Raw genomic sequence first — 23,113 nt, forward strand, 5'->3', positions numbered from 1 at the left:
GCTTCATAAAAAGTTCAAAACTTAATGAAAATCTGTTGAGATCCCAATATAGTTAAGCAATTTTGCATTTAATATAAGATCTCCTGTGGTAGAGAAGCAATTAAATTCAGACCCAGCAAGAGATAATCCAAACCAAAACTTAATCATAATAATTACATTTATTTTTATAACTTAACTGCCTCGCCCATTGGGTTCATTGGTGTAAAACTGCAGGCTTTCTTTGCCCACCCAGTACACTCAGCTTCACAACAAGAGATACACATCCATGGGTTTTGAATTTGTGAGGTCCTCTGGTGGGCTAATTGAGAAGTCACAATTGACTTACTTTCAAATAAATACATCGGTTATCACCTATGATTTTGAAATAATATTAGCCAAACTAGTCATTTTTTGGCCGGAGAGTGTCAAATGTGGGCAATTTTATAAACATAAAGTGCCATTAACTATGGTGTGAGAAACGAGAAGAGCTCATTCAAACTCATGAAATACAAGCATGAATAACCAATGTTTGCTTAACTGACTCTTAATAATAAATATGGCTTATGTAAATATTATAAAATAAAGCCGATTCAAAGTGTTTAACCCAATGTTGTTAAAATCAATTCGCAGTAAACAAACCCTTGAATCAATTGCCAATCAGCAACTTTTTACCATAATAAGACGTGTTATTAAGCAATAAAAAATATCAAAAAATATTAAATAATTAATTTAACCAATTAAAAAATATTTTACAAATTGTATTGAAATGACAGCCGAATCAGTCATTTTTTAATCGGCTAAGAGCCGTTTCGATCAAATACGGCCGAATGTAGGAAAAAACTCAACCTTAAAGCCATGTATATACAACCGAATTGCTTTCACATTGCAGCAAGCAACTCTTTCATCTCTGCAACTGATGGTAACTCTTTCATCTCATTGGGATAAATCTTGGCAACCAACACAACAAATCCTTCATATTTCTCAAGAAATTCCTTCTGCAAAAATATAACAAAAAGTGATCCCTTAAGATATAATGTTATTACTAATAACAGTTGTCATCAAAATAAAAGCCCATCCTGCAAACTAAGCAAATACACAAGACCATGCATACTAATGTCAGTGAATATATGATTCAATAATGTAATTGTGTAAGAAAAGTGAAGTCAACCCAAGTGAAAACAAAACATGCGGTCCATGCCCTTGACCACATTGTCGCAGCAAAAAAATCTGAGTAGGACTGAATTTTGTAACTCTCAAAAAATCTAATTCAGTCACAAACAATAAATTCTAAGGCACCGACACTGTTTCGCATGGCCAAGATGCAGAAATATGTATGAAGCAACATGAATTAATAAATCAAAGGATCACACATCTAGGGTAAAAAACATGCAATTTGAAAAAAGAATTCCTTCATACAACCTTGCATTTATCCCATAACGAAGGAAGCAGCTCTTCCGATGTGAGGTTTTTCTGCAACCTTCTGTACATGTTACTAATGGATTTATCCATCTGAAATGGGAACACATCATTAGACATATGCAAGCAAAACCATGCCAAATATAGGTAGGAAGAGGGATCGGTACATTTTTAGCTTACCCCAGGTAGAGTGGCTTTCAACACTTTTCGCAGATCCATTTTTGACAATCCAATTTGGAAAGGTATCTGGAAGTAAATGTCATCAGCAACAATATTTAGTGTCTAAAATTAAACCCATTGACCCGTGTGAATACAACTATGCTTGTGACAAAAAGAAAAAAAATTTATAACCTTTGCATGTGACAACACAATCAAAAAGTTGTGAAAAATAGAAACCCAAGAATCCCAATATTAATAACTCAAGTTAATTCAAGTAATAGACAAGGCTATGGCTAAATTACTGTGACAAATCAATCCATGAAAAATGGCAGGCCTATATAAAAGTGGCCATTGGGTTGTGAAGGACATTGTGGCTGCACCTTGTATTAGAAAAGGAGAGAGGAGACCACGGAGAATTTTTGAAAGAGACGTCTCATGGTTAGACAACAGATTTCCTTCCTTAGCAATTTATTAATAACATCTTATGAGTACAATTACAATATTACCCTCTCTGTGATATTTCAGTGTACCATTATGCTTAATTACATGAAATGGCAGAATAAAAAAGTATCAAATACACATGGCATAGAAAAAGACTAGCATGCCTTTGAACATGTAAAATGATGAAAATATTTCTGAGCCTATTTTCCAAACCAAGTAATCTGAACATAGTCTGTGACCATGGAAGGAGTTTCTCTTTGGTCATCCAGTTTCGTGCATGACAGAGCAAACTAGTGGATACTTATACGCAAAGGAATGACCATCAAAGACTAGAATAACATTTAGATGCAAGGATACTTGAACAAAATATATTACAAGACATACTTATCCTTAAAAGAGTAATAAATGCTCCTCTACATCTACATAGGAATCTTTTTGAGAAATTCAATTAAATAGTTCCAATAGGATAAGTGCAACTGGAAATAGCACTTTTCAGATAAGACAAACAAAAGAGATGTGCAATGCAATTTATTTACCTCCTCGGGTTGCATTGTATACATCAAATCCTCAATTCTACGACCAAATTGAAATAACTTGTCAAATACCTGCAAAAACAAAAAGCCGAAATACCTTATAAACCTGAAATTACTATCCTATCCAAGAAATATTTGCACATGGCAGGTCAAATCTGAAGCAAGAAATAATTGCATTTCCAAATAGAGATCAATGGAAAGATTAAAGAAAGATGCTCTGCTTATGGAACTTACAAGGTATATTATTGAAGTAATATGGCGTGTGCAAGACTGTTCATATGACTCACTAGCTTGATGGTAAAATTTAGCAAGTGTTGGAACAACATTGGCTAGGTCATAAAGACTACAATAAAACAAATAAAAGAATTAAGTTTTTCCATGTTTGAGAGAGTCATGTACAATTGAAAATTTAGGAGACTTAGAAAAGTCAGGCTTTAAGAACATAAATCTTTACCTGTTCTGGAAAGCAGCATAATTTTCCAGGAGTACAACATCAGAATACTTAGGGTCAGTTTGTGCAACACGTTCCAAAGTCACAAACATTATTGTCACCTGTATACAGGATTCAAATTGTGATTCATTATCCAACTTGAAACTCACAAATCAAGAAAACAATAGATTTAAGTGATTATCCTTAATAGAGACAAAGTTAAATCAAATCTCATATATCTTAAGATGTTCATACTTCCAATAGGTCCCATTGTATGCAGGGATAGACTTCCACCCTACCACACAACTATTAATGCCAAAATCTTCTCTCTTTCGAATTTTACAAATTCCAGGTAATGCTTTGGTTGCACATAAAGCCACATACTTCATTAAATGTGAAAAGCACACTAAACATCCAGTAGAACCAGCAATTACCAATTCATTTTTGAAGGAAAAGCAGCAGACCACAGGTTAAAAGTTTGACAAAGCCAGGAAGAAGTACACATAATGCCTACAAATTGAATATTTTTAGTAATGTGAAGGTCTGAATACCATTTAATGTTCAGAATACAATATGATGTTAGGCTGTCAGCACATGAATTAAAGCCAAAAGTTTGGCGGATATTCGAAAATCTTTAAGAATTGTATGAAATATCTGGTGAGCAATTCTAAGCTGCCTTCTTGTTTTGATAAATCTTATCAACAAAATGAAAATATCTTGTCTTTTTTTTTTAGAGGAAAGAGAATTAAATCATATTAAATCAGCATAGAGAGAGGTGTGATGAGATATCACGCCCCTGTTCCGCGATTACTCAAAAGAAAAACATGACAGCTCCTAACTAGGAGCATATGAAAGCCCCCAAGGGCTGAAAATGAGTACAGAACTCTAAAAATCCGTCCATCCTTGGCCGATCCAATCGGTGGAGAGGTGCAGCCATTTAGGATGCATCCTCTCCTTGACCTCCCAACAAAGCTGGTTCAAAATCCCCTCAAGATCATGTATATATATATTAGCAATTACATGTGTAAAATGACCAAAATGCCCCTACATGGGCAAAACCTATTACAATAATAAAGCAGTTAAAAAATATATAATATATACATATACACTCATATGAATATATATATATATATATGAATACATTTTACCACCTCCAACAACTCTCTCTCTCTCTCTCTCTCTCTCTCTCTCTCTCTCTCACACACACACACACACACACACACAAACACACACTCATACATTTGGAGAGTTTGAGTTAAGAAGTATATATATCATAAAAAAAGAACCACTTCCCACTTGGAAATAAACACAAAATTCATACCTTATTTGATATTTACCATTGCAAATTACTTATTTTTACTTCTTACTTTAATATCCCTCTCCTCCAACTACCATCTCTTCTCTGTCTCTCTCATGTTTTTGGAGAGATCTAGTTAGAAAGTGATTTAACTTTCCACTTGGTAATAAACACCTTTTAATTAATTACCACCCTTAACTATTTTAGCTAATTATTTTACCTACTTTACCTCTTATGTCTTCCTTGATTTATTATATTCTTCTCCATATCACCCATAACAACACCCAATTATCATCCAAAAACCGAGTAAGCTCATCTTCTCTTTATTCAACTCTTGCATATGATTTTTCATTTGGCTGATGAATTTTATGCTGAATTTTTAATATTTAATTATGATTAATTATTTGTATTCATGATTTGCTGAACCAGCTAATCACAATTTGCTAGGAAATTGGTTAGCCAAGGTTGGGTGATTTTATTTATTACTACTTTTTCTGATTCATCATGATTTCCTCAATAATCTGGTTGCTAAGAATTTGATATGTTTTTCCCACATACTAATTTCTTAGGAGGCCAGATGGGTGCCACTGATTGTTGATGATGAGCTTTGTGGTTAGAGTTTTAGACATTCAGGGAGTCAAGGCTTTGCCTGACTCGCGAGGTTTTTGGTAGGATAAAAGTTTCTCGTGAGGACATGAGATTAGTCTATGGTTTTTTTCTTTTTCTTTTGAAAGAAGAAATCCATAGGTTCTTTCAAGTGGTGAAAAGAGGTTTTAATCAGCCTATGCCAACATAGTTTCCTACTTTTAACTTAGGTTTATTAAATTACTGATGGACATATTTCTTGATGGTTTGCTCATTTAAATATATATTGTTATATAAAAAGAGAATTTATTTTCTTTTTTTGGTTGTATATTTTAAAAATAATGTATAATGTATTTTTAACAATATATATTTATGTCTTTATCTATTTATTTGTCATAAAATATAATATAAACATGATTTATCTAGACCCAGCCATATGGATGGGCCGTTAAATATCTAGTCTCCTTTAAAGTATTACGTAGTCACTATTTTTAGCTTGTTCACACTTTCTTGATCAATAGTACAAGCAGGGCATTTTTTGGGGACAATAAGTGAGCCTGAAACGAACAACCCATTTCTATCCTAAGGCTCCCCATTAAGCTCATATTTTATAAGACATGGAGTATCTTCGAAGAAGGTAATGTCAAAATATACAAACCTCTTATTAGTAATAACAGATCAAACATTTAGAGCCTTCCTAGATGGGAGGTAACTAATAAAGATAAACTTTATGACCCTATGGTCAGTTTATCTCAATAGACACTTGGTCCGTCAACATAACAAGTATAGCTAAATAACTTAAGAGTAACAGAGAAAATAGGTGTCAGAGGATTTACAACATGAACAGGAGATTTTCCTTCAGAAGTATTTGTTTCACATATGGTTAATGAGATAAGTTGTAGCAAGTACAACTTTTGACCAAAAACCTTTAGGAACATTTATCTCAAATAGGAGAATACAAGTGATCTCCAACAAATGCCTGTTTGTACTTCTCAGTGTTAGAGCAAGAATAAGAATAGAAGAAAATGGGAACAGAAAATTTTCAAAAAAACTGCATTAGCTTGATGATGAAAGTTACACCAAAACCTTTAGGAACATTTATCTCAAATAGGAGAATACAAGTTGTTGAGAATAGGTGGTTTTAAGTAGAGTTATTTTACATTAAGATGCTTTTTGTAATTTAGTTCTTTATAATAGGGCTGTATTGTAATTAGGTCTTTAAGCCTCTCTCTATTTAACATAGAGAGAGGCCCTAATATCGATTAAGGTTCTGAGGTTTTTCTTTGCAGCCGTCTCTCTCTCTCTCTCTCTCTCTCTCTCTCTCTCTCTCTAGGGCCCAGTTCATCTTCTACATGGTATCAAAGCCATACCGACCGTGGGAGCGTGATCGACTGTGACGTGGGAGCGTGATCGTGGGAGCGTGATCGACCGTGACGAGGGAGCGTGATCGAGTCTGATCAAGGCTCGATCGATCGTGGAGGCCATCGTGATCGTGATTCAATACCTAATCAGATCGTGATCAAGGCCACCAGATCTGTCAACAGATCCAATGAGTAAAAGAAATAAATACCTAATCAGGTCAACGATGTAAAATGTTTTTTTTGGATCTGTTGACAGATCTGATCACGCTGCGATGCTTGCTGTGAGTTCGCAGCTTCTTGTTTTTATCGTTTCATGACTACCTACTGTCTCGGTGGTATTTCCTGCCGTCAGTTTCGTGGCTACCTGTTGGGAGTTGATTGTTGTTGGTATACTGTGCACTGAACATGTCGTGAGATATTGATATAGTTGTTGTTGGGAGTCTGATTACTGTTGGTGATTCTACATATGGTTGGGGCCCTGTTTTGTGTATCTTGATATCGTGGCTGTGGGGAGTTTGATTGGTGTTGGTACTATTTGCACTGAAAATGTCGTGATTTCAGGTCGTGACTTCCTGCTTATTTTTTTTTTACAGCAATCCAACTCTTAGTGATGTTGCTCGTAAGAAAAAAAAATGAATGACTTATTGTCAAACTGTATATGTCTGGGGAGCTGCCCCTGTTATGAAAAAAAAAATATTGCTGCATATGCAGAAGTCGTGTTAGCTGTGATTCACTGAAGTGCTGAATTATCTTTCTGTTTGTGGGCTGCTCACTACTGTAGTGGGGTTTTTTTTTGTTGTTCGTGAGTGAACAACTGCTGGTTGGAATATCAGTTGGCGTGTGGGTGTAACACGCGGGGTTTTTTTGTTTAGTGTGGAGACTGTCCAGTTTTTTTTTTAACCTGCAGTATGGCTGAAACTTCGAAAGGTGATTCAAAATTGGAACATATTGGAGAATATAAGGCATTTGCCAATCCCTTTTCGTACGGCTCGTCTGTAAGGTTAAATGAAACTAACTATGCCAGGTGGTCCAGAACATTTATGATGTCGGTATTTAGACATCGTAGAAAACATATCTTGTTGGAAGATGGACCCACTGAAAAGGTGGGAAAATATGTTACCTGGGATGAAGATAATGACATAGTCATGTCATGTATTATGAATAGTGTCGAACCCCATATTGCAGATGATTTAATTTATTATAATACAGCCAAACAGATGTGGGACAATCTTCGAGATACATACTCACAAGAAACTAATGTGAGTCGTATCCTACAAGTCGAACAGGAAATATACAATTTACAGCAGGGAGATCAAACCTTGGCCCAGTACTATGCCTCCGTAAAAGCTGTTTTTGAAAGACTTAATGCTCACAGACCTCTCTGTTGTTCGAAACAAAAGGATCATCAAGAACAAACTATGGTTGCTAGGTTTCTTACAGGTTTATCTTCAGAATTTTCTGTTGCAAAAGTCCAAATGTTGACTGGTTCAGATGTACCTACTCTTGCTGAGGCATATAACCGTCTAAGCAGACTTGCTATATCTCTTCCACATTCTCAGCCTGTGACTCAGTCTTCTGCCTTAGTTGTCTCATCTGGTTATGGACGTGGAAATCTTCAGAACATCAGAGGACGAGGTCGCGGCCGAGGTGTGGGAGGCAGAGGAAAGCTTCAATGTACATTCTGTGGAAAATCTGGACATTTAGAAGATCGTTGCTGGGATAAGCATGGCCGACCAACCTCATCTTCATCAAAGTCATATGCTCCTAGAGCTAATACTACTTCTCTCGAGGCAACAAAGGCACAAGACAATATTTCTGCAAGTGACAGTAGTATAACCCTCAGTCGTGCTGAATATGATGAATTGATAGCTCTTCGTCCTTTGAGCTCTACCTCTCCTGTTGCTGGTGTTGCCTATTCAACCGGAAATCTTCTTCATCCGACTGACCATAAGTGGATTATTGATTCTGGTGCATCCAGACATTTGTGTGGAAATTCACTTGTTTTTTCAGATCTAAAGGATATTAAGGCTCAGCTTGGAGTCTCATTAGCCGATGGGAGTACCTCCCCGGTTGTTGGTCAGGGAAATATTTCTATATCCTCCTCATTACAGTTGAAAAATGCTCTTCATGCTCCAAAATTTCCTCAAAGTTTACTTTCTGTAAGTTGTCTTGTAAAAGAACAAAACTGTAGAGTAATATTTGATCCAATGGGTTGTCATTTTCAGGATTTGCTGACGGGGAAGAAGATTGGTGGAGGCTATGAAGAAAATGGAATCTACTACTTACATCATCCAATGGGTACTGTTCATGCTGCAGTGGACCATTCATTTAGTCCTGTTCAGTGGCATCGTCGTCTTGGTCATCCTTCACTGTCAAAGCTTCGTTCGGTCTTTCCTCAGATTCCTTCCACCACATCATTTCAGTGTGAAGCATGTCAGCTGGGCAAGCATCATCGAAGTTCGTTTCCTTCGAGTCAGAGTCAGTCTAGTAATAAAGTCTTTGAACTTCTTCATGCAGATGTATGGGGTCCTAGTAAGATTCCTACTAGGACTCAGTGTTGATACTATCTAGTTATTGTTGATGATTTCTCTAAGTTATCATGGGTGTTTTTAATAAAGGAACGATCTGATGTTCCAAATATTATCAAATCTTTAATTCTTGAAATAAAAACTCAGTTTGAATCGAGTGTCAAGATTGTTCGCACTGATAATGCTCTCGAGTTTAAATCAAAAAGTCTGTTACAATTTTACCATGATAGTGGCATCCAACCCCAAACTTCCTGTGCCTATTCATCTCAACAAAATGGGGTGGCTGAGCGAAAACATCGTCACCTACTTGATATTGCCAGGACCATTATGATCCAATCAAATGTTCCTGCGTTATACTGGGGAGATGCAATTACAACAGCTTGCTATCTGATCAACCGCATGCCTTCCTCTTCTGTGGGTGATCAAATTCCAATTCATATCCTAAAACCAAATACCCCTCTCTTCTCCCTCTCGCCCAAAGTGTTTGGATGTGTTTGTTTTGTACACAAACTTGGCCCTGACCGTGATAAATTAGCTGCTCAAGATACAAAGTGCATATTTATAGGTTATCCCAAAAATCAAAAGGGATATCGATGTTATGATCCTACTTCTCGCCGAGAGTATGTCAGTGCGGATGTGTCTTTCTTGGAATCCACTCCATATTACTCTAATACTGGTTCCCCGCTGCAGGCTGATCCAGCTGAGTCTTGTCCATTACCTATACCTCCTTTTCCCTTGGAATCCGTGCCCTCATTCCCGAACCACACTTCATCCTCTTCCAGATTTCATAATCCTCCATTGGTATATGTGCGTAGAGATCCACCTCCGCAAGTGCCTCCATCTTCTTCTTCCCCTGAGGTAAGTTCTACTGACAATAATGATCTTCATGATGATGATAACAGGCTGATTGCTCTACGAAAGGGGACACGACAATGTACTTTATATCCCATGTCTCGTTTTGTCTCCGAAGCCAGAATTGGAAATCAGATGAAATCTTTTATTTCAGCTTTATCTGCTGAAGTTATTCCTCTGAACTATCAGCAGTCGAGCTTCATACTCGCTGGAAGAGGGCTATGCAAGAAGAAATGGATGCCTTAATATCTCAGCATACTTGGGATCTAGTTGATTCCCCTGCAGATGCTGACATTGTTGGATGCAAATGGGTATATACGATAAAGTACAAATCTGATGGTTCAATTGAACGGTACAAGGCCAGATTAGTAGCAAAAGGGTATACTCAGACATATGGTATTGATTTCTTTGAAACTTTTTCTCCTGTTGCACGAATGGGTATCATTCGTCTTGTTCTCTCAGTAGTTGTGCAGCATGGTTGGAGCCTGTCCCAATTAGATGTGAAAAATGCATTTCTATATGGGGACCTATCTGAAACTGTTTACATGCAACAACCTCCAGGATTCGAGGTTGAGGGGGAGTGTCAGAAGGTGTGTAGATTGAAAAAGGCAATTTATGGCTTGAAACAAAGTCCTCGTGCATGGTTTCAGAAGTTGTTTGAAGTAATGTCAGGTTTTGGCTTTAATAGGTCAGCAGCAGATCATACACTATTCATAAAGAAAACTAGCTCTGGCATAGTTGTTATGGTGGTATATGTGGATGACATCATTCTTACAGGTGATGATGTGAAAGCTATTGAAGCCACAAAGGCTCATCTTCAAAAACACTTTGTTACAAAAGACCTTGGTTCACTCAGGTATTTTCTGGGTATAAAAGTTGCCAGGAGCCGTGAAGGGATGGTTTTGTCTCAACGGAAGTATGTTCTTGACTTATTAAAGGAAATAGGAATGTTGGGAGCTAAACCAGCAAATATTCCCATGGACCATAAAGTTCAGTTGTTTGAAGAATGGTCAAAACTGGTTGATAGCAAAAGCTATCGCTCCCTAGTTGGGAAACTACTGTATGTAACTGTGACCAGGCCGGATATTGCTTTAGCAGTGAGTAAAGTCAGTCAGTTTATGGACAAACCAACTGAGGTACACTGGAATGCAGCTATTATGATTCTCAGATATCTAAAATCTTCTCCTGAAAAGGGGTTATTGTTCAAGAAAGGTGGAACTCTGGATATAGTGGCCTATTATGATGCTGACTATGCAGGATCTGTAGTAGATAGAAAATCTACCACAGGATTTTGTGTGTTCCTGGGAGACAACTTGATCTCTTGGAGAAGTAAGAAGCAAAATGTGGTTTCTAGGTCGAGTGCAGAATCAGAATATCGGGCTATGGCCCAAACAGCTGCTGAATTGATGTGGGTTCGTACTGTTCTTCTTGATCTCCAGGTGAAGGTTTCCTCTCCCATGACCATGATGTGCGATAACAAAGCTGCAACATATATAGCGAACAATCCTGTATTTCATGAGAGAACAAAGCACATTGAGGTTGATTGCCACTATGTAAGGGATATGGTTCAAGCGGGTCATATCACTACCCAATATCTAAAGTCGGAAGACCAAGTTGCAGATATGTTCACAAAACCTCTTGCCAGACCAAATTTTTCAAAATGTTGTGACAAGCTGAGCATGATCGATATCTATGCTCCAGCTTGAGGGGGAGTGTTGAGAATAGGTGGTTTTAAGTAGAGTTATTTTACATTAAGATGCTTTTTGTAATTTAGTTCTTTATAATAGGGTTGTATTGTAATTAGGTCTTTAAGCCTCTCTCTCTATTTAACATAGAGAGAGGCCCTAATATCGATTAAGGTTCTGAGGTTTTTCTTTGCAGCCGTCTCTCTCTCTCTCTCTCTTCTCTCTCTCTCTCTTCTCTCTCTCTAGGGCCCAGTAAAAACAACTATTTTTCTAGTTTAGGATTTTAGATTTGTTCAAATGTAATTTTTGTCTTTTTAATTTTCTTTTTTTATATTACATTGGGGCCCCAATGGTCATAAATATGACCGTTGGGAGCTCCAAACGACTCTATGTGGGAGCTCCCAATGGTCTCTCTCTCCCCTCTATAAGTGTATAAATAAGGGATGTTTCCCCTTGTTCATTTTAAGCTTTTCAAGCTCTCTTCAATAAAGCTTTGCATTCTTTACTTATTGGCTTTGCCTTTTTTAAGGCTTTTGTATTGTCCCATTGTAGATTTTTTGCTTGTATGCTCCTTGTGCCATAGTGCTTGTCCATTATTGGACTCAGTTGATGCTTTTGCATTCTTATGTTATATTTTCGCATACTTCATTACATGATATCAGAGCAAGGTTGTGCTCTTGGTCTTGTTAAAGGTGACCATTTGAAAGATTGTGATTCGGAAATCTCGTCCATATTTCTTGCTTTTCTTCTCTCTAACTCACTATGGAGAATGAGCATAAGATTGATCTCTCCTTCAAGTTGAATGGCACCAAATATATGATATGGGCATCCACCATAAAGAATAACCTCAAAGGCAAAAAGCTTTGAGGTACGTGATGGCTCCATTCCAGAATCACAACTCAAACTCACCAAAATGGAAGGAGGACAACAAAAGGCTCTAGAGAGAAATGCTTGCACCAAAGCTATTGAAGATCACCAATCCAAGATAAAGGATTGGGAAAGTAAACATGCCAAAATCCTTGCATGAAATGTGACAACATAGCTAAATTTCTCAAAGCAAATGAGGCATAGTTTTTTATGAAAGGTATGTATACACAAAAAGATATTGCAAGACAATTTTTTCTTCAAAAAAAAAATATGTACCATTAAGCAAGGAGACATGAGTGTCCATGATTATTTTAACACCCTTAGTCCCTTATGGCATGAACTATCTCTTCTTGAACTCAAATGGGTTGCTACTGAAGATGTTGAACTAAAAAGTGAGTAAATAGAAAAAGAACACTTTTTCTAATTTTTACACAGGCCTAAGCCCGAATATGAACAAGTTAGATCTTCCCTCCTTCATAGATCTAAGTCTCTTCCTTTAGAGGATGTCATTGCCGAAATATGCTAAGAGGAAACTCATCTTGCATGATAAAATGAGGAGATAAAGTCTTAACTGTATCCAAGCCTGGCAATCACATAAAAACTTACAAGCCTCCACACTTTGGGAGGCAAAATAGCTATAATGGAGGCTATAGGAAAGTCATTTGCCATCATTACCATGAACCGGGTCATATACGGCCTAATTGTCCCAAGTTATATGAAATCCCAAAGAACAAAGTTGCTTCCGTTGAAGAAACTACACCAAGGAAGGAAGAACCAACCAAAGGAAATTATTCATTTTCGTTTGCTCAATTATCGGAGGCACTTCAAATACTACTCAAATCCTCATATACATCGAGTGTCGCAATTGCCTCATCTTCACCTCCAGGTATGTCTACTTGGATCTTTGATTCGGGGACCTCTTTTCATATGTCACTTCTTGAAAATGGTTTATCCGGCTTATGTAGTAATTCAAAAACCTCTTATGTTTCAACTGTCGATGGAACATCTTTACAAATCAAAAGTGTTGAAACTTTAAATTCTTCTAAAAATTTTTTTGTGCCAAAAGTAAGAGTTGTTACACAACTAAATTTAAATCTTTTTTCAGTTTCACAAATTTCCGATCATAGATGTGAAATCTCTTTCTCATCTAAGGGTTGCTCCCTGCAGGATCTCCAGTCCGGGAAGTTGATTGAGCAAGGCCATAGAAAAAAAAATCTTTACTACATGAACTATTTAAATCTTTCAACCAACTCTTTTTGTAATTATGTCCAAGATAAAAATATTGAAACTTGGCATAAAATATTGAACTATTTAAATCTTCCAACCAACTCATATTATGTAACCTTTATTGATGATTTCACTAGATATGTATGGATATACTTTCTTAATTTCAAATTTGGTGTCTTCTCCTTTAAAAAATTTCATATGATTGTTAAAAATCAATTTTCAAGCAACATCTTTAGTCTTAGATCCGATTCAGAGATGAATATTTATCAAATAGAATTTGTCACCAAAAATCATGTCCTAGAACTCCCCAAGAAAATGGATTAGCCGAAAAAAACATAGACACATTTTAGAAACCACTAGGATACTACTTATTTCTAAAGACATTCCAAAAAGTTTTTTGGCAGAGGCCGCTCTAACATCAACCTATTTAATAAATAGAATGATCTTATCGTCCTTACAAAACATATCCCCCTATGAAAAATTATTTGAAAGAACACCCAACTTCAATAGGTTGTGGATCTTTAGTTGTAAGTGTTTTGTGATTTTTCATAAAAGAGATAAATTGTTTCCAAAAGCCATTATATGTATATTCTTGGGTTATGGAGAAAACCAAAAAGGATATATATGTTTTGATCCTAAAAATAACAAACTATATATTTTCAAAGATGTGACCTTTTTAGAAAATGAAAATGGTTTTGAGAAGACCAAAGACAACAATGAAGTTGAATATACTTTTTTATTTGATCTTTTGTCGCATGAAGAGTTGAATTCTTATGATGATTCTTTGGATGACATAAGGGATAATCCCTTAAATTTTGATGAAAATAACGATGAGAATATGAAAGAAAAAATACATATAAATAATGATATTGTTGATAGACCTATTCAAACTTATACTAGGTGTGATAAAAAAATCCTCTAAATGCTCTAGAAAAATATCCTCAAAGATCAACCTTAGAGGAAACCTCTCTTAGAAGATCCAATCGTATTTCCAACCCACCAAATAGATTTGTATCCTAAGACACATTAACACCAAAATAGATCATGTTTAATTGCATTACATTCATTTCATGAACCATTGCATTATAATGAAGCAAAAAATCTTCCAGAATGGGTTTAAGCTATGAATTTAGAACTTAGTGCTCTTGAAAAAGCTAAAACATGAGAAATAACTTCATTACCCATTGGAAAGAAATCTATAGAATGTAGATGGGTTTTCAAAGTTAAAACAAAGAGTGATGGGTCATGACTCAGTCATACAGTAAATTTTTCCCTAACTCTCATGAATTCATTATACTACTAGGTGAATGATCTACCTCCTTTCTTGCATCTTTGGTCCTATCTATTACATCACATTTCTTTGCCACATTTATTTCCCTAAAGTAAGGAATCTATAACTGCATCTCATTTTCTCCTTTGCAATCTCAAAAACTTACGAGGGTCATTCCAATGGTAGGGTCCATAGTCTATAAGAGTCATGCCATACCCAAATAATTTTCACTTTCCCAACCCACATACTTAGGAAGCAATCTCTTCAGGCTTCTTGATTCCACCATTGATGTAGTCCGGCTTCTACTGTGCCCCACTGGATATTTTCTATGGACCATGACCATGTTTACATCAACTCTAAAGCTAGAGTTGTCACTAATAGTGGACAACCAACCTATTTGAGACTTTTGTTCAAGTAGAACCTTCCCATGAACTGATAGGTTTTTCTTTTGAGGGGCCCATAGCTGCCATAGTTAAATCTAGGTTTCTTTACTAACCCACAACAATTAAACACATACAGACTATGTTTCCAGGGTGGTTCACATTTTACCCTAGGAATTAACTCCAATAGACAGGTGTCCACCCATTCGTTTTGCATAAAAATTCTTCATGCTCAGCCATTTTCTTAAGAAACATGTTTCCAATGGTCCACCTACCTACATAACTTTTAGTTTTCCAATAACACTTTGACCTTTGGATTGACAAGCAAACTGTCAAATCAAGAGATATCGCAAGAAAAACCAATATAGGCCCGATGACATGAAATTATTTAAAATATTCATATCTCATTGAAGGTTTCTCAAAAAAATTTAAAAACCGTGTTCGTCTAAATCCTTTATCAAACACATATAGGCTAAGGCCCTCCATACTAGTTGCGCATTACATCAACATCTGATGTCATCTTGTTCATTTGCAGCTTCAAAGCTCCTCTATAGCTCTGATACCATGCACTGATCTTGATATCAACATGGTTCACATTGATCCCTGCACAACAGCGGCAAGAGAGAGAGAGAGAGAGAGAGTATGGATAGAAGTAGAAGAAATGTAAAGGGGAGAAAAATTAGGGTTAGATGTCTGTTGTCCCCTCATCCATTATATTCGGCACCATCAGTAAATAGCAATAACAAATACCCTTAGCACTATACAGTAAGACTACATACATGTATAAGCTGGTCAACCAGAAAATGGACCAAAAGTAGACACCAGATCATCCAATCTCATGCCTAATGAAATGATTGTCAATTTCTGTGTGTTCTATTTTCCCATGATGGACAATATCAAATTTATCCCTCTTATGCTTCCATTGGCAAAGTACAACAAATGATTGTGGAAAAAAACACATCCAAAAAGTAAATGCTGAACTTGTGAACATATTATGATGACAGCTGTGTCCACCTTCAATACCAGATCAAACAACAAACTAATGTTTTTATTAACCTCAAGAGTGACATTTCAAAACAAAAACAGAAAACCTGAAAACAACGCACTTTCATCCATGTATCCAGGCCACTAAAGAAGCTATACTAACAAAAGTGTATATCTTGGATATACTTACAGCCCTTTGCTAAAATCAAATCCTTCATTCATAAATTTCATACAATATTCTAATGCACTTCACAACATCCATATCAGGCATCCTGATTCATTCGCGAATTGAATAACTTGGTTCACAACATAGACTCTGTGAGGTCTCATGACGTGCAGTGATACTGCAGGTCCATCCATAACATCACAATGTATTATAGAATCCTCATAGAACACCATTTTATCCCCCAGCTTTGCCTATGATTAATAGGTAAGGATGGTGAAGTGGCACCATATCCTGTTCCTTCCCTTTCTTAAAATTACAATATTTGCATCAGGAAAAATATAGTTACAGCCAAAAGGGATAATTATTAGTCTTTTTCAGCCTCTCACTGGCACATCTATGCATGGTTGGCATTCTCGGAACTTGGTATCGGATCGGCCAAACCTGACTCGGTGACTCAGGCCAGTCAACTTGATGACTGAGGCGAGTCACGTTTTTTATTTAATTTATCAAAAAATAATAACAAACATATGTTTCATAAATACAAAAACATTTTTTAAAGAGTGTATTCATTTGAAATATGAATTTCTTATATATATATATATATATATATATATTTAACACACATATAATATATATTAAAGAAAAATCTTTAAAAATATTTTAATATCTTATACAATTTTTAGATATTTTTATTTTTTCTTAAATATAAACAAACGATTTAATTATCTCAATATCATCATATCTATGTCACATGGGTGCGGGTGCGGCCCAATTTCAAAAATTTTGGACACGGGGACTCGTCTCTCTCTCTCTCTCTCTCTCTCTATATATATATATATATATATATATATATATAAATTTTGAATGATGGATCCCAAATATATGATTATTTCAAATATTTGGGATCCATCATTCAAAAGTATGGAGAAATTGATGGAGATGTAAATCATAGGATAAAGGTGGGGTGGATGAAATGGAAAAGTGCTACTGGAGTGCTGTGCGATCGTAGAATGCCATTGCGGTTGAAGGGAAAGTTTTATAGGACGACTATTAGACCCGCTTTACTATATGGTACAGAATGTTGGGCTGCCAAGAGACATCATATTCAAAAAATGAGTGTAGCTGAGATGCGGATGCTTAGATGGATGTGTGGAAATACAATAAAAGATAAGATTCGGAACGAAGAGATACGTAAGAAGGTAGGTGTTGCACCCATTGAAAATAAGATGCGAGAGAATCGTTTACGGTGGTTTGGACATATTCGGCGAAGGCCTAATGATGCTCCAGTTAGAAGGTTAGAGAAATGGGAAAATATATTAGTTAAAAGAGGTCGGGGTAGGCCTAGGAAGACTTGGATGGAGATGATAGGAAAGGATATGAATGCTTTGAACCTCACCAAGGACATGGCGTTGGATAGAAATGATTGGAGGAAAAGGATTCATGTGGAAGACCCAAAATGAATTTCTTTTTTGGTTCATATCGCTGACCCCAATTGTTTTGGGATGAAGGCGTAGTTGTTGTTGTTGTTGTTGTATATATATAGAAAAAAATGATTGGATCCAGACTGGGTTACCGTTCCCCCCGTGCTTTTATAAAGCAACAGAAGGCAGTTAGGGTTTTCTCATTCGAGAAAACCCTCCCCACCTCTGCCGCCTGCCCTCTCTCCTCTCTTGTCCGACCACCACCGCCCCCGCTCCGGCAGCTTCATCAGAGCCCTCGCTGGACACCTCCCTTTCTCCTCCCTTGCTTGTACCCCCTCTGTCACCCTCTTCCTCCTTGTGTCTGGGAGACACACCCGACAACTCCCAAGCAGCCCCGACCAGTATCTCCTCCTTCCTCTACCACGGATTCTCCTCATCGACAACAGTCATCGAAGCTACGTCGCCGCAACCTTCTCAGGTGACCTCTCCCCCTCTCCATGTCTTCTTCTTCTTCCTCTGTCATCTTCTTCTTCTCCTTCCCTCGTCCTCTTCTGTTCGCTGGTGGCCTCGCTCCCCTCTGGTAAATCCTGACACACACCCCTTCCTCGCCTCCCGGCTCACCGGAGACGCCGGCAGGAGGTCGTCGACTTCCTGCCTCCCCTCTCCCAAGTGCGTTGACCGAGTCTATAAAGTGGACAGACTCAACTCAGGTGCGTTGACCGAGTCCGCCTCGTGTCCGAAGCCGCATCCGTGTAGGGGCGTGTCGACGCGGGTGCGTTGACCCCCTAGCCGAGTCCGTGTGACATAGCATCATATATTTTGATTGATGGGTTCTAATTTTTTTTCTAGTTTTTTTTTATTTTTACTCAGAGAAACCGCCCCAGGCGTAGAGACCTAGTTGTGTTGGCTTAGCCTGCCGTACTACGGTCTCTGCCCATGTCAACGTAAAACTCCGAGAGCTTACCCCTCGACCCCAGGGAGTCGCCAAGCTTCGGCTTAGGCAGGGGGTGACGCCCATTGGATTTGAACCATTGTTCGTCAAACGGTCTGGGCCCCATTCCACTACGCCAAACCCCTTGGGTCTAATTTTTTTTATAGTTAATAGAACTTCTTATGGCTACATTATATTTTATATAAGGTTTTAAATATTTTTTCCTTGTTAGAAGAAGCTAGTGCTGCTGCCTGGTGCACTGTGTCTTGGTGATAGTACATTAGTACTCTTGTCATGTGTGTGTAAAAAAATAGTCCCATATCGATGGGAAGAGGTGGAAGGCCAATCCAACATGTATTATAAATAGGCCTTCCATCCACCCAACCCTACACATCCTACTATTGGTAAGGGCCTTAAATGTAGCATTGAAGGCTATGCCTTCAATTTACCATTTTGCCCATTCAAAAGTAAATAGTGCTTTACTTTATACTTTTGAGTTTCTTTTTTAATTTAGGGCTATGACTAGGGCGAGTCAATGCTAAAACTCGTTGACTCATCCGAGTTTTGGCTAACTTGGCCGTGTCAAAGGACTCGGCTGAATTTGATTTAAACTGAGTTCACCTAATATTTTTTCTCGGTTTGTTGCCGATACGCACTAGTTGACTCACCGAGTTTTCCAACTATGCCTCTATGCTTTTGTTCCCCAGTCTAATACAAATAAAGACCTATAGCTGTATAAAGTATAAACAACCAATTTGACCTTCAACATGAGAGTAACTAAAAGTGTTGTCTTTAATAAATGCAATCAACACAAATAGAATTTAGAGTAACTATTGAATAAGTGTCAGTGTCAACACAACTGCTATCAGACATCTTTCTGCACCATTTTATTGTATTCTATAGATGAGCCATCCAACAGGCAGGAGTTATCATTTAACTGAACCAAAATTGATAGTTTCCAGAATAAATTCACCTGTAAACAACATATTAATGATATATATTTAAAATCTCCAAGAAGACTCCTGGGAGATTATGAGCATAAATGACAGCAGGTGGCTTCTCTAACAATTTGCCATGAATATATAAGATTGGAAGGCATGACATTAAGTCTAGTCAAAATCTGTAGCAACTGAAGCTTTTCTAGCACGGTTTTCTTCTCTTGGAATGAAGCGCAAGTGAAGCAATTGACTTACAAGTTTAGTATACGCTTGGTCAACCAAGTCCCTGGACTGCCCTTGAATGTACTGCTCCATCCGTGCTGCAAGGATTGCAAACCTACACAAATACATTGCTTCCTCCTCAGATCCCATAGAAAAAGGTTTTTGTAGATTGCAATTTTCAAGAATCAATGAGAAAATAGACCAACAGATTAACATTTGTGATGCTTAACTGATTCACATGGAAATCAGGAATGCTACCATATTGAACCACTTCAAACAAAAAATAGAAGTTCAAAAGTTTTTTTATGATGCTTATGGCCCACAAATTATTGGATATGCAGAAAACATATATTTTGACATCAGCTTATTGGGATTGTGTCATCAGTACTCATTTTTCAACTCATATATTGGACAAATAGTGTGGAGATATTCAACCATCCTACTGTAAAGAAGAAATGCACATAAATTCTACTATATAGGCAATGCTGTAGTATTACCCAATGCAATGTTATTTAATGCAACATATGTTCCTAACCACTTTCTGAAATTCTGTTTTGGCTGCATTTTAGCCTATTCTCGAGGACTTGAAGATGGGAAGGATCTATAGTCATGGATATGGAAAAAAGGATTGTGTACTCTCAAGATCCCCCGTGTAATGATGTCTACACTTACCAAATTTCTCCCTAATGTAGAGAAAATTTTGTTGTTGTATTCGAAATTGGGGCACTTGCCTCTATCTAAAACGTGAACCTTGTATCCTGATTTGGTTGATGACAAGGATAGTCAAGTTATAAAGTTATACAACATGAAGCTTAATAGAAGGCCAAATAGTATAGCACCTATTTTCACCTTTATATCTTTAAGAGTTCTGCACCCTTTAAGTTGGTTCATTCAAATGTTTACAACTCCTATATTGTTCATTTTTTGCTCTAAATATTTGTGTGTCTCTATGTCACAGGGATTCGGCTAGCAGGGTGCCACACCCGCGTCGACGCGACTCGACATGGGTGCAGGTGCGGGTGCGGCACTGGGTGCGGTCAACCCGACCCTAGGTGCGTTGACCGCACCCAGGGTCATTTTTGTCCATTTTTTTTATTTTTAAAAAAAAAAAATTGCCCTATGAAATGGGCTGTGGAATTTTAAAAAAAATCTTTGGGGGGGGCGCTGCCCCCCTATAACCCCCCGCCAGCAGGACCCGCGCCGGGGGGAGCCCCCGGACCCCCCTTCCTGCAAGGGCAAAAACAATTAATCAGGCTCCACAACTCATCACTTTCATCTTTGGGGACAACCATATAAGATAAAAAAATGGTAAAAAGTAAGTTGGGCATAAATGTCATGGACCTTAAGAGCTACCATACATTCATACATATAAACTATACATGATATATATATATAATTTTTTTTTTACATTTTTTCCCCTGCCGCACCCATGTTTTTTGGAAGTGCCGAATCCCCGCACCCGCACCCGCACCCGCACCCATGTGACATAGGTGTGTCTTGTGCGGATGTGTTTTTCCTATAACTATAAGATGGTTAAGAACCTATGTCACATGGACTCAGCATAAAGGGCACCGCACCCACATCGACGCGGGTGCGGGTGTGGCACCCAGTGCGGTCAATGTGACCCTGGGTGCGGTCAACCCACACCCAGGCTTATTTTTGTCCAAAATAGATACATTACAAAAAAAATAATTATTTAAAGTTTTGTCCCATATACAAAGCTTTGAAAGTTTGAAACATTGTGCATTAAATGTTTTGAGCCACGTACATTCTTTTACTATTTTTAAAAAACTGTCATAAAAAGTTGAGCCATTATATTCTTTTATTACTTTTTATAGAGCTTTGTCATAAATGCATTAATAAAAAAAGTGAAAACTGCATTGGAATGAATTTCTATATTAAATGAGGAGAACCAAGTACGTCGGATTTGGTATTAAATGTACTTTGTACTAAATGGGGATAAACGAGTAGGTCAAACGTTTGTATTAAATGCATTAATAAAAAAAGTAAAAACTGCATTGGAATGGACTTTTGTATTAAATGTATATAAATCCAAATCTGATTAAGTAATACTCGATTAAAATCTGATTAAGCAATACTTTTAAATTTTTTATTGTTTCTTGTGAAAAACAAATTTTTTTATTGGGAGATTGCTTTATGGATAAGTTTTATATATACATATATTAAAATATTAAAAATTTTATGTATATATATATATATATTAAATATATATATACACCCTCCCGCACCCAAGTTTTTTTAAAGTGTCGCATCGCCGCACCCGCACCTGCACCTATGTGACATAGTTGAGAACCAATATCAAAACATACTAACGATTCTACATTTACATAATGGGAGAGAGTACATCTCCAATGACAAAAACATCTTCATGCTCATAAAACTGAGTCTTAAACGACTTCTCAAACACACCTTAGCAAAATGGTTAAGCTAAGAGAATGAACAAACTCTTAAATAGAAGAAAATCTACATTTTTTAAGAGTTTTGTAAGAAATAAAGATACAACAGTAAATAAGAGGGAAAAATATTTGAGATAGAAAGAGAAGAAGGAGAGGAAGAGGAAGAAAGACAGGTATTTCATTTATCCTTTTCTCATCCATATACATAACTAAGGCATTGCTGATATGACCAAAATACCCTTACATCAATAATCAAAAGTAACAAGAGTTTGAACTTTACTTGAGACTAATGTTGTAAGTAAAGTATGATAATCTATGTAACAGGGATTCGGCTAGCAGGTGCTGCACTTGCGTCAACGCAGGTGTGGGTGTGGCACCGGGTGCGGTCAACCCGACCCTGGGTGCGTTGACCGCACCCAGGGTCATTTTGGTCCTTTTTTGGATTTTTTTTAATATTTACATAGTAAAAGAGGCACCATTTCTCATAAAAGAGAGGAAAAAATCTACCGTGGAATATAAGGGAGAACACCAAAAGGACGAACATTTTTCTCATTTCTCTCAATTTGGTGACAAGCTTCATCCACAAACTGCAATAAGCATGTTACAAAGAACAGATCACATGGAAGCATAACAGTAGTCATTAATAAATTTTTGAACTTTTAATATATATTAGGAAAAATGAAGGTAACCTTGCTGAACTGAAAAGAAATTTTGGAGTCCAGGTCATCCAGTAAACAACGTACAAACCCTGCTGCATCAGCCTTCTGGCCAGAAAGGTATTTCTCGGTAATCCCATGCATGGATATGCATCGAAGAGAATCAATCTTGTATGCCCAATCCACTACTGCATAAAAGTCCTCCTGAAATCATTTCAAAAAATATGGACTCTAAGGATAGCTTCTTCTTCTTCTTTTTAGTGCAGCAAAACATCAATAACAGAGTTAATACACATTTTCATGCATGTGTATCATTCAACAAGAACAGGACAACAAATTCCAAAGAAACAAAATGACATAAGATATTC

The 23,113-nt window shown here is 37.1% G+C and overlaps 1 protein-coding gene across 1 annotated transcript in view; it reads right to left on the minus strand.

Moving 5' to 3' along the window:
* Nucleotides 1–685: 685 nt before the first annotated feature.
* LOC149835149 (exocyst complex component SEC3A-like) overlaps nt 686–23,113 on the minus strand; it is a 59,144-nt gene continuing 36,716 nt past the window's right edge. Inside the window, exons 17-25 of the mRNA XM_090010424.1 lie at nt 22,779–22,949; nt 22,597–22,676; nt 19,706–19,787; nt 2,983–3,080; nt 2,763–2,871; nt 2,532–2,600; nt 1,576–1,641; nt 1,399–1,488; nt 686–974 (exon numbers count right to left, since the gene is read on the minus strand). Of these exons, the coding sequence (XP_089866550.1) occupies nt 858–974; nt 1,399–1,488; nt 1,576–1,641; nt 2,532–2,600; nt 2,763–2,871; nt 2,983–3,080; nt 19,706–19,787; nt 22,597–22,676; nt 22,779–22,949 (882 nt within the window). The 3' untranslated portion in view covers nt 686–857. The remainder of the gene's footprint in view (nt 975–1,398; nt 1,489–1,575; nt 1,642–2,531; nt 2,601–2,762; nt 2,872–2,982; nt 3,081–19,705; nt 19,788–22,596; nt 22,677–22,778; nt 22,950–23,113) is intronic.

This window comes from Nuphar pumila, chromosome 6 (assembly GCF_984573655.1).
Source record: "Nuphar pumila chromosome 6, dmNupPumi1.hap1.1, whole genome shotgun sequence".
NCBI lineage: Eukaryota > Viridiplantae > Streptophyta > Magnoliopsida > Nymphaeales > Nymphaeaceae > Nuphar > Nuphar pumila.